The sequence below is a fragment of the Condylura cristata genome, unplaced genomic scaffold (genome assembly GCF_000260355.1).
Source record: "Condylura cristata isolate star-nosed mole 26May11 unplaced genomic scaffold, ConCri1.0 scaffold00011, whole genome shotgun sequence".
Lineage (NCBI taxonomy): Eukaryota > Metazoa > Chordata > Mammalia > Eulipotyphla > Talpidae > Condylura > Condylura cristata.
This window is the reverse complement of record NW_004567112.1, coordinates 5,640,400-5,657,753: the sequence shown is the minus strand read 5'-3', so window position 1 is coordinate 5,657,753 and position 17,354 is coordinate 5,640,400. Positions and strand designations below refer to the sequence as shown.

At 47.5% G+C, this 17,354-nt stretch overlaps 1 protein-coding gene across 1 annotated transcript; it reads right to left on the bottom strand.

Annotated features, from left to right (window-relative positions):
- Window positions 1–10,472: 10,472 nt before the first annotated feature.
- Window positions 10,473–15,890, bottom strand: LOC105853504. Its single transcript, XM_012723505.1, has 2 exons — window positions 15,392–15,890; window positions 10,473–11,549 (listed from the first exon to the last, which is right to left on the bottom strand). The coding sequence occupies exons 1-2, from the start codon at window positions 15,664–15,666 to the stop codon at window positions 10,835–10,837; spliced, it is 990 nt and encodes a 329-aa protein (XP_012578959.1). The 5' UTR covers window positions 15,667–15,890; the 3' UTR covers window positions 10,473–10,834.
- Window positions 15,891–17,354: the final 1,464 nt, after the last annotated feature.

The following is a 17,354-nucleotide window of genomic DNA, read 5'->3' as shown; positions in this document are numbered from 1 at the left end:
ACAGCGGGGAGCAGAACAGGCAGATCAACGAAGTACACTGCTGAGGGGAGCAGTGGGCCGGTCAGGAGAGGTCTGCCGCACCGTGTGGGTCACCTGCTGGCCGGGGATCCAACTCATGTTGCAGTGGCTGTGGTAGCTTCATAGTGCTGCGCTTTAACCCACTGTGCCACCAGGGAGGGCCCAGGACTTGTTTATTGTTATATGAAAATGTGTCTTTTAACCACTTTTATCCACTTTTGTCCACTCTTACTCCCTGTCTCTAGTAGCCAAAAAATTGCTAGACTCCTACAGTTACATAACTATCACAAAAATCAAGCTCTGAAAGTCCCATCATACCCCCAAACCAAAATTCTCTATAAATTTGTGTTATTTTTAAAGTTCTACGTATAAATGAGATCACGTGGTATTTGTCTTTCTTATTTCACAATCCTCACGATCCATCCATGTTGGAGCAACTGGCAAGATTTCATTCTTTTTATGGCTGAGGAATATTCCATTACATGTATCTAAACCACATTTTCTTTATCTATTTATCAGTGGACACTGAGTTTGCTTCCGTGCCTTGGGCGTTATAAGTCATGTTGCAGGGAACGTGGATTGCCAATATCTTTCCCAAGTACTCTTGTTTCCTTCACGTGAAAACTCGTAAGTGGGATTTGCTGGATCACATGGTAGTTCTATTTTTAATTTTAGATGGCGCCACCTTATTGCTTTCCATAGTGGCTGTACCAACAGTGCGTGCAGCTTCCTTTTTCCCCACATTCTTGCCAACATTTTGTATTTGTCTTTTTAATAACAGCCAGTCTCAGCAGACATAGGGTGATAGCTCATTGTGATTTTGACTTACATTTTCCCCATAATAAATGATGGTGAACAGTTTTCATGGAGCTACTGGCCACCTCTGTGTTTCCTTTGGGGAAGTGTCTATTCAGATTCTCTGCCCACTTTTAATTGGTTTGTTTTGATATTGAGTTGTATGATTGCTTTATATATTTTGGAAATTAACCACTTATCAGAAAAATAATTTGCCAATATATTCTACTCACTTGGCAGGTTGCCGTTTCACTTTGCTTTGCTTCATTGCTCTATAGAAGCGTTTGGTCCGTCTTCCACTTACTCATCTTTGCTTTTGCTTTTGCTTTTGGTGTCAACTGTAAAAAAAAAAAAAATCTCCAAGACCTAAATCTATGTGCTTAGTTTTCTTCTAGGAGTTTTATGGTTTTGGGTCTTACGTGCAAGCTTTAATCTACTTGGAGTTAATCTTTGCACATGGTATTCGATAGTGGCCCTGTCTCATTCTTTAGTGCAGAGCTGTCCAGTTTTCCCAGCACCATTTGCTGAAGACACTGTCCTTTCTCCACTGTATATTCTTTTTTTTTTTTAAAGATTTATTTATTTGTACATACAGAACTGGGGTACAGGCCAGAGGCTCAGGGGCGGCGAGAGGCTTCACCAGAGACAGAGTGGGGAGCAGAACAGGCAGATCGACGAAGTACACTGCTGAGGGGAGCAGCGGGCGGGTCAGGAGGGGTCTGCCAGCCCTGTGGTCACCTCCGGGGCAGGCGGGAATCGAACTCATGCGGAAGTGGCTTTAGCTTCTCAGTGCAGTGCTTTAACCCGCTGTGCCACCAGGGAGGGCCTCTCCACTGTATATTCTTGACTCCTTTGTTTTACATTACCTTACCATATAGGCGTGGGTTTATTTCAGTACTCTCTATTCTGTTCCATTGATCCATATGTCTGTTTTTATGCCAATACCATACTTTGATTATTATAGCTTTGTAAGAAATATTTTTTTAGCATAAGTATTCACCATGTGATCTGGCAGCCTTCATACTGGGGGGGAGAGAGAGAATAGCATTCATTTCCCCAATGTCCTGCCTGCGGGTTTGCTACAGTGCATGGGCTGTGTGCCCCATCACAGCTCCTGCCAGGCTTCCCTCCCCGTACCCCACTCTCTGGGTTCTAGTAACTGGTTCTTTCCCTGCTCCTGCTAGTCTAAGGGTGGCAGTTAACAGCTCCCAGCTGTTAGCACCAGAGCCTCACCCTGCCCACATATATTGTAGTTAGATCTTCGATTAAATTCTTTATAGTTCCCCAGTTGAGATTGTCCTGCTGGACATAGATGAAGCTGTTCTTGACTCTGAGGGAGAGCATAACTCTTTCTTTCATCTGCATCTACCTCGTAACTCATGGAGAAGGCCAGAGCATGGTTCTCCTCCCCCGCCCCTCCCCAATACAGCGTCTCCAACTAATCCTGCCACTTGGTCCCTATTTTCTCCTTTGAGGCAGGAGAACTGTTCCTGGGCCCTTGTATTTCCTCTTTGCTTTGCACTTTTAGCATGGGCTCTGTGCTCTGAGTGGCCCAGGCCCTTCGTCTGTGAAGCAGGAAACCTTTCCTCTCTCAATATGCCCAGCTCTTCTGATTACCAAGTACAGATTTCAAACTCACTGTCTCATGCAAATGTTTGAAAGATCCTCTCAGGAGCTCTGTGGCTGTGTCCGACAGCCCTCACCCCTAACTCAGGCTCCTCCTGAGATGACCAATGTTACTGTCTTCATCAGTAGAGGCCACTGAACAATAAGAAATGACTGGGATGGAATCAAGTTTCAATTCTCTCCTCAGTTTATCTCACACACGGCATTTAGTTATGTCAGAGTTCAGTGCAATTACAGATTGCAGTTACAGATTGAGTTAATAATAGCAAAGGTAGTCATCTTGCAATAGAACGTGGCTCGTCTGCGCCGAGCGCTGCCCAGCAACGCCTGGAAGGCCATGGGGTTCTGCACCAGCTCACGCCTGACCACACGGTGCTCTGTGAGGCCAGGCTCCCGTCTGCAAATACCTCTCTCTTGCCAGTTGGTCAAAAAGGGGCCACTAGGGGGCGTTCGGAAGGCAGAAGGGGAGAGAAGGGTACTTCCTCCTTGCTTGCTGATTCCTACCCAGCAGCAGATGGTTCCACTTTCCAACTTCTTGCCACCTTCCCAGCACACCCGGTGTCTCCCACTCTTCAGATGTCTGAGCTCTGCTCTGTGAGACCCCACCCCCAGCTGCCGAGGGGACAGCGGTAGCTGGGAACCCTTGTTCTCAACATGTAGGTTCTTGAGGTGGGTTGTTGCTCCAAGGACCCTGATGGAGCCTGCCCCCAAAGTCTCTCCATCATGACTCGGCGAGGCCACGAGACCCGCCTGGAGCATCAGGGTGTCGGTAAACAGGACACAGAGGCTGCGAGCACCCTTGTGCTGTGGGCTTGTTTCTTGAACAGCCACTCCCACATCCCGCCGAGGAGGCCCAGTTGAGCTTTCTTATGGACAGAGAGAGGCCAAGTCACCCAGCTGTCCCAAGTGACCTTCCAAGGGATAGCTGCAGCCTGAACAAGCCCCGGGCGCGAGCAGGAGAACTTTGCCAGGCCTGAAGGCCGAGCACCAAGCTTTGGGATGACCGGTTGCACAGCCATAGATGATCGATAGGTTCTGACGACCCCTTCCCCGGCCAAGACATGGTCATGGCTTCCTTGAGTTATTCTTTTTCTCAACATAACTGTTTTGTTGTTTTCAGTTCTCCAACACCTGTTTAACGACATTTCCATGTTCTCTCAGTTAAATCCACTGGATTAATCTATGTTTCCCTGCCTGGACACCCAGCTGACACAACATTATTATATCCACTTTACAGATGTGAAGACGAGACTGAGATTCAACGAGATTGAGAAATAAGCCAAAGGTCACTGTTGATGGGGCCCAGGCCGATCCCAGAGTCCTTGTGATAGCTCCTACTAACATCATGAGCCTGCAGTCATAGATACTCGTACTCTGTAATAAACTGATTGTGTGGATTATGATGACGGCAATTATTGAAGTTCTTGTCGCCAGAGGAGCCATAGGAAGGTTCTAGTTGGTGAGCCAGTAGAGGGAGCTCTGTCCCAAAGGACCCAGTTTGCACCTGGTGGGCTCAGTGGGGAATAAGGGGCAAAAATACCTGCCAAGATGCAAAGGACCCCTCTGACAAGAGGGGGGGTCCTCCCCCTCACTAAGATCCAGCCCTATGCTGCCCTCAGTTCCTAGACTCCCCGAGAGCTCTTTCCCGCCCTGGGGCCTTTGCGTTGATCTTCCTCTTGCCCAGATGGTCTTTCTTAGCTCTCTGGAGTGGAGCCTCATTCAACTACCAAGTCTCAGCTCACAGATCCCTTCCTAGCCACCGCGGGAACGCGGTTCCTTTCATTGTGTTGGTTTCTTTCCTTCTTGGAGCTAATCGTAAGCTTGAGTCTTCGGTTTGCCTGCTTGTTTATGTGTGTCCCCGAGTAAAATCCAAATGGACAGGGATTCCGTCTCACTCCCTTGCCCTGGGTGGCCCCCAGCACAGTGCCCAGTGACGCCTCTGGACCGCTTGGCAGAGGGCTTCCCTTCCAAGGGACCCAAGGTCAGCAGAACCACTGAGTTGTACCTCGGGAGGCCCAACGCAGCTCAGTTCTCAGCCTCCCCGGCCATCCTCAGAATGTAAATTGACTCCAGGGGCCAAAAGTATTTGAAATGCAAAGCCGGCAACCGTTTACCTCCATAAATTCGACTCCCTGTTGCTCTAGGTATTAGCTCTGGTTTCAGGCACTTCCATTTCAATTAAGAGTTGGCACACTTCGAAATACCTTAGAACAGCAGGACACTGATTGAATTTGAGGAACTGGTAAACCAAGTGGAAAAATAATAGTAAAACTGTTGGTCTTGATATTGTAGTTTAAGGCTTAAACTTACAATGAATACAACTCCTTTAACATTCTATTCTGTTCTAAATTAATCTGGAATCAGTATAGTCATAGTATAGTCATTCTCCCTGCTTTAACCAGCCCGGGGATGTCCAGTCTGGTTCCTGGCACTCCTGAACTGAGGTATGTGTCGCAGCAGCTCTGATGGCAAATTTTGTAAAGGATGTTTGAATTCCTCCAGTGGTGGTTTGCATGTATTTGCAAATATAAAACTCTGGGGACAAATATGTAATCATAGATTTTATATGCCCACTTCTGGGTATTTAAATTGCAGAGCACTGAGTTCTCCTCAGTCATTTTAAAAGAATGTGGGAAACCAACATGTATTGATGTAGAAACATACCCAAGATTACTGATTTTTTTTTAAACAACAATCAGGTTTATTTTTATTTATGCATACATGAACTGGGGTGTAGACCAGAGTTACAGGCAGTGAGAGGATTCACTAGAGTGGAGAACAGAAGAGGTGGATCAACTGAAATACACTGCTGAGGGGAGCAGCGGGCAAGACAGGAAAATCTGCTGCACCCTGTCGGTCACTTCCATGACTAGGGATTGAACTCGAGCTGCAGTGGCTGCTGGTAGACTCATAGTGCTGAGACTTAGCCCTGTGGCACCAGGGAGGTCCCCAAGATTATCGTTAAGTGAAAACAGCAAGCTGCAGACATGAGGTATAGTATCTCTCTGTGTGCTGGAATCAGTATATGTGTTTTCTTGTGAGCATGGAATATTTCCTGAGGAGACCCAAGGTCATCTCTGGATATACAGTGGCAAGGATGATCACTGCCACCCTGTCAGGTGCCAGGCTTCCCTGTCAGGCATTTTCAAATGCCCCCATCTCTGAGAGGAAGGGATGACTAGTGCCAACCATGTGCAGATGAGGAAACAGGTCAGAAGTCAAGTAATTTAACTTCAGCGTCCTGTATTATTTGAGGGGGGGCTCAAACAGCTAACAAACAAAACCCTGAGTGTGCATTATTTCTGTCATAAAACACACACACACACACACACACTCATAATAATTTAAAACCTTAGAGGAACACTAGAAATACTCCGTCTCAGCGAGCTGTTATGACGGTGAATTAAAACTGAGGCTGCAGCCCTTCTGGCCAGGTGCCCTTTTTCCCACAAGAAGAGGGTCAGAAGCTGCTGGAATCATAAGAGGAGCTCAACCGAAGCAGGACTGCAGGAAGGGGGGAGGCCAGTTGGGGGCCACTACCAGGAGCAACTGACTCTGGTTCCCTAAGCGAGTGGGTATGCACAGCTGACCCCGCCCCCCTCCCTTCCCGTCGCCCCTGCCCCTCCTGGCACCCCCTTCCTCCCCACCCCCCAGGTTTCCCAACGGAAGCGCAGCCCCCCAAGGAGCCTCTTCACACGGACACCCCATTGACCCCGCTCCCCCTTGCCCCCCACCACAGCCTCTGAGCTCCCTCAGCCCTGGCGCACAGGCGCCTGAGCCGGCTTGTTGCTCTGTCCGGGGTGACGCGCTCAGCCTCAGGGCGGTGTCTCCACTGTGGGCTGGTTCCCTCAGTGCCGGGCTTGCTCCCTTGCAGCTTATCCCAGATTCATCAGCAAGAAGCTGTAATTGAAACAGCTTCCAGGATGGAAAAATCACTTCTTGAATTTAATTTCCAAGTTGCAGCCTGGATGGTTCAAGTGATTACAGGAAACGGTTGGGGCACTAATAATAAGCCCTTGCGGGAGCCAGATGGGTGTGTTTACTAGGCGGAGAAATGTTAATCCTGTCTCTGGCCCAGAAATGTCTGGGCAGTCGGTTTGGAGAACAATAGAAAAATCAGTTGTAGAGCCCACTGCATGTATCTTGAGGAGTTTTGTTTTTATTTATCTTAAAGAAATTCAGTTGTGTTATTTTAAATAATTTTTTTTCCCTATAAAAGAACACCTACAGTGTAGGAGAAAATGTTTACACATAACATATCTGAAGAGGAGCTAACACTCAGGACTTACAAAGAACTCATGTAATTCAGTAAAAAGAAAACAAACAAAAACAATCAAAAAGGAGTAGAAAAGCTAAATAGCTACTTCCTGAGGAAGACAAACAGATGAACCAAAAGACATGGAAAAAAAAAAATGTTCAGGCCCTCCCTGGTGGTGCAGCGGGTTAAAGAGCAGCACTGCTAGGGAGCTGCATTCCCTTCAGCTCGAGTTCTAGTTCTAGTTCGATCCCCGCCCGGGAGGTGACCCCCCAGGGCACGGCAGACCTCTCCAGTCTCCAAGCTGCTCCCCTCAGCAGTGTCCTTCGTCCATCTGCCTGTCCTGCTCCCCACTCTGTCTCTGGTGAAGCCTCTCACCGCCCCTACACCTCTGGCCTGTACCGCAGTTCTGTATGCACAAATAAATAAATCTTTAAAAAAATGTTCAACATCGCTTGTCATCGGGGAATTCCAAATCAAAACCACAAATCACCTCACTCTGACGAGAATGGCCCATTTCAAGCAGACCAAAAGCAACAAGCATTGGCTAAGGTATGGAGGAAAGGAGCCCTGGTACACTGTTGGTGAAAATGTAGATTGGTCTTGCCCTATGGAAAACAGTATGGAGGGGCCTCAATTATTAAAAATAGATCTACTCTGGGATCCAGCGGTTCCACTCCTAGGTTGCTATCCAAAGAAAACTAGTCCCTAATTCAAAAGGATATGTGCACACCTCTGCTCACTGCAGCACTGTTTACAACAGACAAGTCATGGGAAGAACCTAAATGTCCAATGGCAGAATAGCAGATTAATAAGATGTTGCATGTATATACGTATGCGTGGAATACTACTCAGCCACAAAAAAGACAAACGCCTATCCTTTGCAACATGGGTGGAGCCAGAAGGAAAAATCTAAGTGAAATAATTCAGCAGAAAAAAAACAACTATCCAATGATTTCACTTATATATGAATAATGTAAAGAAACAAAAGAAATGGGGCCTTCCCTCATTGCACAATAGGTTAATACGTAGCACTATGAAGCTATCTGTAGCTATGGCACCATGAGTTCGATCCCTGGTCAGGGAGCTGACCCACGTGGTGCAGCAGACCTCCCCTGTCTCCCCGCTGCTCCCCTCAGCAGTATATTTCAGGAGATCCACCTGTTCTGCTCCCCACTTTGTCTCTGGGGAATCCTCTCACCCCCTTGTACCTCTGGCCTGTACCCCAACTTCTGTATGCATAAATAAATAAATCTTAAAAGAAAAGAAATAAACTGACAAATCATACCATAGAAATATGACTGCAGAACTGAGATTACTAGAGAAGGAAGGGAGAATAAGGGGGTTAGAACAAAATGGGGAATGGGCCCAAGGGCCTGGGGTAAAGTGCTTTGATGGTGATATAGTGACTTACATCTGAAGAGGCACAAGCCCTTTCCCCTAGCCACACAAAGTGTTGTAAACCAGTTATCTCAATAAACAATCTCTCTCTCTAAACAGAGTGTGTGTGTGTGTGTGTGTGTGTGGGGAGGCAGCCGGTTCTAGCCCCTACCTGTAAGGTGTCTTTGCTGGTCAGGAAACAACGTGTCATCACAGTCTTAGAGTTTAAAAGCTCAGAGAAAGGATTTTGAGTAGTTTTCTATCACAAGGCTGGCCAAAGACAGGGACCCTGAAGGCTGACAGGAGGAACGAGTGAGGGAAGGAGCGGTCTGGCCCTGCCTCCGCTCCCCTCAGGCCTGTGGTTGATGACAAGAAGAGCAGCGTGCTGGTATGGGGCCCTGGGTCCTTGATTAGGCCACACCTGACATCTTCGTGTCATTTGCTCCAGGAGCCCCTCATGGTGAACACCAACTGATCTGATTTATGTGGAGGAAACCAAGATGCAGACCTCAGCAATGCCACTGGCCCTGCCTCGGGGTGTCCACCCCATCCTGGGCAGTGAGACTCACCCCCTTTGCCCCGTGCCAAGGCTGGCAGGTGCTCCCAGGCCACAGGACAGCAGGCGCCCTTCTGCTCCTAGTAAACATTCTTCCACACACGCACAGGCAGCCGTCACCAGACTCATTCATGGAATGGTGACGGGCCACACGCCTGCCTGTCGGGTCCCAGCTCCCCGATTCTGCTTCCGTTCCTGCCTGAAGCCCAGTGACCCGGCATGAAGTCTCCCTGGGTCGCTCTCAGCATCTTCCCACAGGTGCTTGGGAGTCCTCAAGGCAGGGAAGAGTTTTTCTTTGTTGCTCCAACATGCCTCCGACCCCCCCCCCCATACTGGCGCCAGAAGAGCTCACCCAACGCCGCCTGGCTCCGAGCTGGGTGACTCAGCCGCAGGCCTGCCTCACAGAGCTGTTCGCTGTGTGCTGTAATTAGTTAATGAACAATCTGAATGACATTTCTCCAGTCATTCAACCAGCCCCATCCTCAGGGCAGTAATTGTATTTCAGGTTATTTTAAAGACATTGTTGTATCTAAATAGCGTTTACATCAGCAGACAGGTGATTAGCAATCCTACTATCCCTGGTGTTTCTAGACTGTTCTATAAACTGTCTGGGGAACTGTGCAAAAACAGCTCTTTGTCTTCCCCCCACTGGAGTGGGGTTTCTCTGCCAGAAACAGCCAGTCGTCTGTGAGGGGATGTAATAAAAGCCACCTGTGGCCAGAAGCCAGTTGACCTTGGTTTAGGACACTTTTCAGAAGAGGCTCTGCTCTCATCACCACCCTTGGACGTGAACAAACTTGCCCTTATCTTCACAGGAGCTACCCTGGCCCTGGACTTGGTCTGCCACCCGTTACCCCCTTTCAGGGACTTAGTAGAGTAAGGCAGTTAAAAGCAAGGGTGCCATCTCCATTTGCAACTGTAAAATGGCATCTTCGTGGTGACAGTACAAGGCTCCACATGTCAGTGCTTACTAGGTGGCAGGCTCTGTCCCAAGTGTTTTACATGACATATGTCTCATGGTGTGTGACACCATATCAGGTTCTGTGACCAGGTACCTATTGTCATCTGCCCTTTACATGTGAGGAAACCGAGTCACAGCGAGGGTTAGTCACTTACCACGATCCCTTCTCTCAGGGTCCAAAGGCAGGAGACTGATTCTAGAATCTTCAAACTGACCACTCTGCTACTCTGTTTTTTTCATTTAGTGGATTCTGTGAGATCCACTAAATAAATCTCCACACTATGTGTTCCTGCATATTACTCAGCAGGCCAGTGCTCAGTTCTCAGTGGAAGGGACTTAGAAGACTCTGCATCATACTTTAGTTTGATCCTGTTCTAATGTCCTAAGGCCCCTACTAGATTATACATTCCCAGGAGGTAAGATTAATTTTTGCCTCTTTTCTATATGGCTTCTAACTCCTTGTCCATATGGGAAGTCAGTAAATATTTGTTGAGTAAGCAAATCTACAGACCCTAAGTGAAGGGCCTGCAAAATGGGCTTTATCCTTGTCTTAATGCAGACATTCTCAATGTAAAGTTAATCTGGAGCTGTAAGTATAATGGAGATGTACAATTATGTATTTATGTCAATTGTCGGAGGACCAAATTGAAATATATGTGAAAAATGCCTCAGAAATTCTAATTGATCAAACTTTTGGTGTATGTTAGTAAGATGCTAACCCCCAGGCATAAGCTGTCCCTTCTTATGAGTGGGACCCCCCCCCAATCAACCATGGGAGGCAACAGTGAATAAATAGCAAGTATTCACAAATGCCAACACAAGGAATTTTTATAATAAAAACACAATAAGTATATCAGTTACCTAATGTTGCATAATACATATCCCAAAATTCAGTGGCTTGAAACAACAGCAAATGTTTCTTATCTCACACAGTTGCTATGGGTGGGAAATGGCCTGCTGGGTGGTTTTTGCTCAGGTCTGCAGTTGGCCAAAGGTTTGACAACATCCATTTTGACAGGAGCATCCATTTCCCAGGTGTCCCCAAGTTGTGCTGGTTGGGGTGGGAAGGGTACAAGCTCCTCTTCCATGGGTGTCTCCGCGAGGCTACCTGGAGTCTTCCCATCGGTGACTGGTTCCCCTTGGGGGAAGGAGTCAAAAAAATACAAGGCAGAATCTGTCATGTCTTTATGTCCCATCTTGGGAGCAAAGCTCCCTCCTTCTGAAATCCTTCTGGTCACGTGAGTCAGCCTGATTTCAGGGGTGTGTGTGTGTGGGGGGACTCGACCAGGGTAAGAGCCAGGAGCCTGTGATCATGGAGGCCTCTGGAGACTCCACAGGGCTCAGAAATCAAGGAAAAAGGCCACACCCAGACAGGCGTCCCAGAAACAAGATAGTGTTCCAGTGCCGAGACAGCGCTGGGCACATCTTCTTCCAATTCACTCTGGGTTTTCTCCAAGCCTCTGGGTTGGTTTCTGGGGACCCACTCCTCGCTCAGAACTTTTGGGGATGCAAGGTCTGCATGGTCCAAAACATAGACACTTTCACCCAAGACTGCAGTCAGGACTGTGTCCCTAAGATGAGACAGTGGTGGGCACCGTGATAGGAGGGGGGGCCACAGGTGGAGGCAGGAGACAGGTGATGAGGACTTAGTTGACACTGGCCTGTCTGTTCTGAGAAGAAGGCATCTGTAAGCAAGCAAGTATAACTTGTGTAATGCGGTCAGATGGTTCTGGGGGAACACGAGGTGGGGATGACCCTTTGCTCTGGGCGATATGGAGAAGACTCCTGAGGAACACTGCCGGTCTGAGGTGAGCGAAGCCAGAGGAAGGGAGAGTGGCATTTTCTGCAGGAAGCCTATTTGGTGAGATGCTGCGGAATGGGAGGCATGGGAGATGGGAGAAAAGCTGGCAGACTCAGCAGAGAGCTTGGACTCTGAGAGTGGTGAGTTCTTGAAGGATCTGAAACAGGAAGGGGGACTGTGGTCGGCTCCAGGCCCTACCTGACAGCAAGCCCAGGAAGGAAGCCTCTCTGCTCTTCAGGTTCTACCTCTTGAGGGCTGGGGTGGTGTGACGAAGGCTCTATTCTCCAGCACACACAAAGCCCCGCTTGCAAGCAGCTAATGATATTCCTCCTTGGGGTCCCTTTAACAGTTATCACCATAGATATAACTCCAAATGAAGCAAGCTTTACTAAGCACCAGAAGCCCATCTCTAGAGTGAAAAGATTTCATCGGAAGCCCAAGAAAAGTCTCTGTCTTGCAGGTCATGTCACAGACCACGTGGGAGACAGAAGCTCCTGGGCTTCCACTTGGCAAACCAGGTTGCTTTGGAGCCATTGTGTTGCAGTAGCTTCTGGAAGCTGCTCACCTATGGCTAAGAGCCTGCCTTCTGCAGTCCTCCTGCCTGGGCTAATAGCCTGGATCTGATGTCTTTTGCTGTGTGACCCTGGGTAAGTCACTTGACCTCTCTGTTCTTCTGGTTTTCATCTGTGAAACGGGGACTGGTTAGTCTCTTCTGGCTGCTGTAACAATATCACAGAGGGCCCTTCCTGGGGGCACAATGGGTTCAAGCACAACACAAAGAAGCTATCTGCAGCTACTGAAGCATAAACTCAATCTCCGCCTTGGAAGTGACCTACATGGTGTGGCAGACCTCTCCTGTCTTGCCCGCTGCTCCCCTCAGCAGTGTACTTTGTTGATCTGCCTGTTCTGCTCTCCACTCTGTCTTTGGTGAATCCTCTCAGCCCCTGCACCTGTGACCTGTACCCCAGTTCTGATATGTATAAATAAATCTTTAAAAAAAAAAGTCACAGAGTGATATTACAGAAATGCCAACAGAAATGTACTTCTCCCAGTTTTGGAGGTTAGAAGTTCAAGATCAAGGTGCCAGCATGGTCAGACCTGGTGGAAGCATCTTCCTGGTGGCAGCTGGCCCCTACTCACTGAGGATGAGGTGTCTCTGGAGTCTCGCATAAGGCCACCCCCAGGATTAAGCTCCTCCCAAGGGCCCCACCTACTAATACCACCACCTTTGGTGCTAGGATTTCAGCGTATGAATAATGGGGGACACAGACATTTCCACGGACCAAGGCCGGATGATAGCACCGTCACCTTCTGAAGGTTCTTGTGCAGATTAAGTGAATTAGTACACATACAGGTTTTAGAAGATCCCCGAGCATACAGAAAGCTCCATGTAAGTGTTTGGTCCTAATGTTATTACTTTATTATAAACTAATTTATCTGCACTGCTTCTCCCACAAACTTTACTTATGACACATTTTTATCTCGAGCTTGCTGTCCCAGTCATTACAGTCGCATCATTTAGTTGGGATCACGGAAGAAACCACTCAGGGGCCAAGTTCTGAATCTATCTACTTCTCTCCAGTATAGATGGTGACTTAGCATGCAGGTCCCAGAGCTGGAGTGCTCGGGCTCAAACCCTGCTCTCCATGCACTAGCTGTGTGCCATTGGGCAACTTTCTCTTCTTTTAAAAGCTGTATTTATTTATGCATACAAAACTGGGGTACGGGCCAGAGGTGCAGGGGCGGTGAGAGGATTCACTAGAGACAGAGTGGGGAGCAGAACAGGCCGACTGATGAAGTACACTGCTGAGGGGAGTGGTGGGTGAGACAGGAGAGGTCTGCTGTGCCATGTGGATCACCTGCAGGGCTGGGGATCGAACTCACACTGAAGCGGCTGTGGCTAGTTTTGTAGTTCTGTGCTTTAACCCACTGAGCCACCGGGGCCCTACCACGCTTGCCTTTCTGTGGGGCATTCTCCACAGGGCAGTCAGATGATTTCCTGAAAACACAACTCTGATTATGTCACTCCTCTGTTTAAAATTCTGCCACTGATTCCCTTTGCTCTTGGGATAAGCTCCCACCCGCTTAGGGGCCCCAGGGCCCTGCGTGACCAGGGCCTTCCCCGCTCACCTCCTCACCTTCAGCCTCCTTGACCTAACAGTCACATATGCTGGGCTGCTTCCTCCCCACACGCTCTGCCCAGCTGACTCAATTCACCCAAAATTCAGCTGACTTCCCTCAAAGATACCCTCCCTGGCTTCTGGACCTGGGCTATTTATTCTTCTTGGTGTTACAAGTGGGATTCAGTTCTTATTTGCCTAACTTCAGCTTCCCCATAGGATTCTAGAGTTTGGGTTGTTCACAAACATCCTGCAGTCCACAGTAGTCACTCAAGAAAAAGTTAAAGGACTGTGGATGAATGAACAAGTGAGCAGGCAGATGTGGTATTCCCTCCAGGACCCAGCCTTTCTCTGCGGGAGTACAGCCCTCTTCAGCCCTCTTCACTTCGCCCTCGCCCGCGTGGGAGCAGAGGTTGGCCCAGATGAGCAGGCAGAGCTGTCCAGTCCGGCCAGCGCGGGGAGGTCTTCCGGTGGCTGGTCCTCCCGTTCCCTGCTCTGTGAATTCTGCGGTGGCCAGGAGCTGACCATTGGCAAGCTCTTCCCCACCTCCACTTTAAGGTCATCTCCTCAAAGCTCCCACCCACTTGTGAAATTTTTATGTTCTCCTGTGCTTTCTGTATTTTCCAACTTTTCTAGAGTATATATCCCTTGCTTTTATAATTAAAAAGAAGATAATATTTAAAAAAAATTCTGGCCACAGGGCCCTCCCTGGTGGCTCAACAGGTTAAAATGTAGCGCTATGAAGCTGGCCACAGCGACACAGCATGAGTTCTATCCCAGACCAGGGAGTCACCCACATGGTGACTCTCCATTATTCCCCTCAGTGTGTCTCAGTACATCTTCCTGTTCTGCTCCCCATTCTGTCTTTAGTGAATCCCCTCACACCCCCACCCCACCCCTGCACCCCTAGCCTGTACCCCAGTTCTTGTACGCATAGATAAATAATTTTAAAAAATTAAAACAACGTTTGCAAGCAAGGACATACTCTATATACTATTTGTGCACTTAAAAAAATTACTAGTTTTTAAAATAAAATTCAAATTTACCAGGCGCTAATAATTCCTCTCAATTGATTAAGAATAGTGCTCCTTTCTGTTGGTGAAAAGTGATAAAAATGAAACCAGGTTAGCCAGTCAGGGTGCAGAGCTGCTACCCAGGAAAAGAATGTGATCTTTAAATACAAACAACAACCCAAAATAAAATCGCTAAATGGAGGAGGCTGAATTTCCAGAGGGTCCAAGGAAAGAAATGGAAAGTGCCCTTCAAATTTAAAAAACTGCTTGTATAAAATGGAGAAATACACCGAGAGGGTTGTTCAACTGCCTTAGAAGACGAAAGGAAAACACAACAAAGAACATGTATCCAGCAGCCAGCACAGCTGGGAAAGTTGTCCCTTAAAGACTCCCTCACAAGAGCTAGACCTTCCCAGGAGGCAGGAGACCTCCGTGTCTAACTTACCATGGCATCGCCGTCCCTAACACACAGGAATAGTCGCTCCACGAATGTGAAAAAGGAAAGATCTGGTCACGTGGCAATAAGCATCCCATCGTACAGCTAATGGTGATGTCACCTCATTCATTCCCGTCTCTGGCAAAGCTGTTCTATTTTATATTGTTCTGCCTTGTCTCGGTTGTCCCCAAGTAGGCTTTCTTTTTCAACCCTTCAAGCAGAACTCTATTTTACTTGGAGTTTTGAGGCAATCTGTAGTAAAAATCTATGTTTGACTCAACTTCCCCACCAGGAATGACAGAGGGTGAATATCTGTAGGGCCCCATCGTCAGGAGCTCTGCAAGGCCTCCTAAATAATGATTTTTAAAGCAAATAGTACCCCCGCCCTGTTTCTTGTGCACATGATGCTGGCATGATAAATCACACATACCTGATTTTATTGGCTTCTGCGTAGAAGTCACCCACATGTGACGATGTCTCCCAGAGCCAGAAGAGGCGAGGTAGACAAGATAGTGCCGAGAGTGTTCGGGTCATGTGTCCTCCTCTGATGATGGGCTTGGAAATCCCACCTTTAGGTTGTTTTCCTCCAGGCAAACTCTTCAATGTGACATTCACAGATTGGAAAGTTCTAGAGGAAACCCCATCTGTTTGCATCCTCAGCAAACTTATCCTCTCTGAATTGGACTGATTTTTATGGAGCTTCATCTCCAACAGGCTGCAGCTATAATTGGATTTATAAGAATATTCCCTTTCCCCTTCATCTTGTTTATGAAAGGTATGCTCGGTGTGAGGGAAAACACTTGATTGTGCTTTCTGACCTGTGCCTGCAGCTGAACACTTTATATGACAACCACTTACTGCTCAGTTCCTTTGAAGATTCCCTTGGCAGATGAAGGGTTGGTGAGTGGGTGGCTTCAGTTGTTACATATTTTGAATTGAATTTCACCTACGGCTATGGCATCAATGGCAATACAAGCATTTAGGAGAAGAAGCAAGTGAGATGACAAGCCAGTGAATGCCGTGGAAATGAGGTGGGAATGTCAGTCTGAGAGGATTTGGAAGGTTTGGAGGTCCCCGTCCCCACCCCTGTGTCCCCAGGTCCTCGCTCTTCCTGGTAACCCAGGGTCCTCAGGGTGCTTGTTGACATCCAGTAGTTTTTGGTCGAATGTCTCTTTAGAAAAGTCTAATACACTAAGCTAAAGCTCTGACTTGCTTTGCTGCAGTTTTTCCAGCTCTCCGTTTTGTTGAAAATGGCTGCATTTCTCCTTCCCCGTGGCGGGTGACACTCCACGGTCCGCGCACCACATCGTTGGGATCCATTGTGCCTGTTGAGGTGATGTAGGTGGCTTCCATGTCCTTGCTAATGAGCATGTTTTGAAATGGAAAGTAAAGCAATTATTGCCCCACTGGGAAAAAAGTAATTCTCATAACCATCATTGCCAATTTCTTGACCCCTTTTGCAACAAGGTAGGAAATTAATTCTGCCCTAGATTATAATTCAATAGAAGTGCAAAGTGAATTCGTTCATTCCATAATTATTCGACACCTTAATGTCAGCCGATCTGACGAATGCATATGTCCCCCGACCTCCAAACACCAGCTTTGTAGCCTGAAGAGGGGAAAGGTGTCAAGCACATACTTCCCGCTAACCAATGTCCTTTTGCAACTGTGACAGCAGCTGTGGCATGTCTCTGAGTCCCTACAATCATGTGCTGCTTGGGCCAAGCTCTCTACCTTTGCTCTCCCTGTTTCCTGCCTAAAGGCACGCCTCCTTCTGCCCACTCAAACTTGACCTTGCTTCAGAATCCCCCTCACAGGACTCCAGTCCCTGCTCCGAGCCTTCCTGATTTCTGGGCCCTCACGTCCCTCTCCCCTCAGCATCCTGCTTGTCCTTTGCTAAGTCAGATGCTGCTGTGAGGGTCACACAACCTGCGGTTGGACTAGCCAGGGTGTGCACTGTAGAGACAGAACCAACAGTGTCTGCTTGTGGATAGAATGCTCTTTCTCTCTCTCCATATACTAAATCTATAATACACAATATTCTTTCTGTATACACACACACGTTCTATTTTTTCTGTGTGTGTATATATATATATATGTGTATATATATATATGTGTGTGTGTGTGTGTGTAGAGATTTGAGATTTATGTGGTCAATCCCTTAAAATCTCTCGATACCTGTATACACACATACATGTTCTCTCTATTTTTTCTGTGTGTGTGTGTGTATATATATATATATATATATATATATATATATATATACACACACACACATATATATATGTGTAGAGATTTGAGATTTATGTGGTCAATCCCTTAAAATCTCTCGATACCTATATACATATGTATACCTGCATACATACATATAAATATTTAGAGAGGTTTTTAGG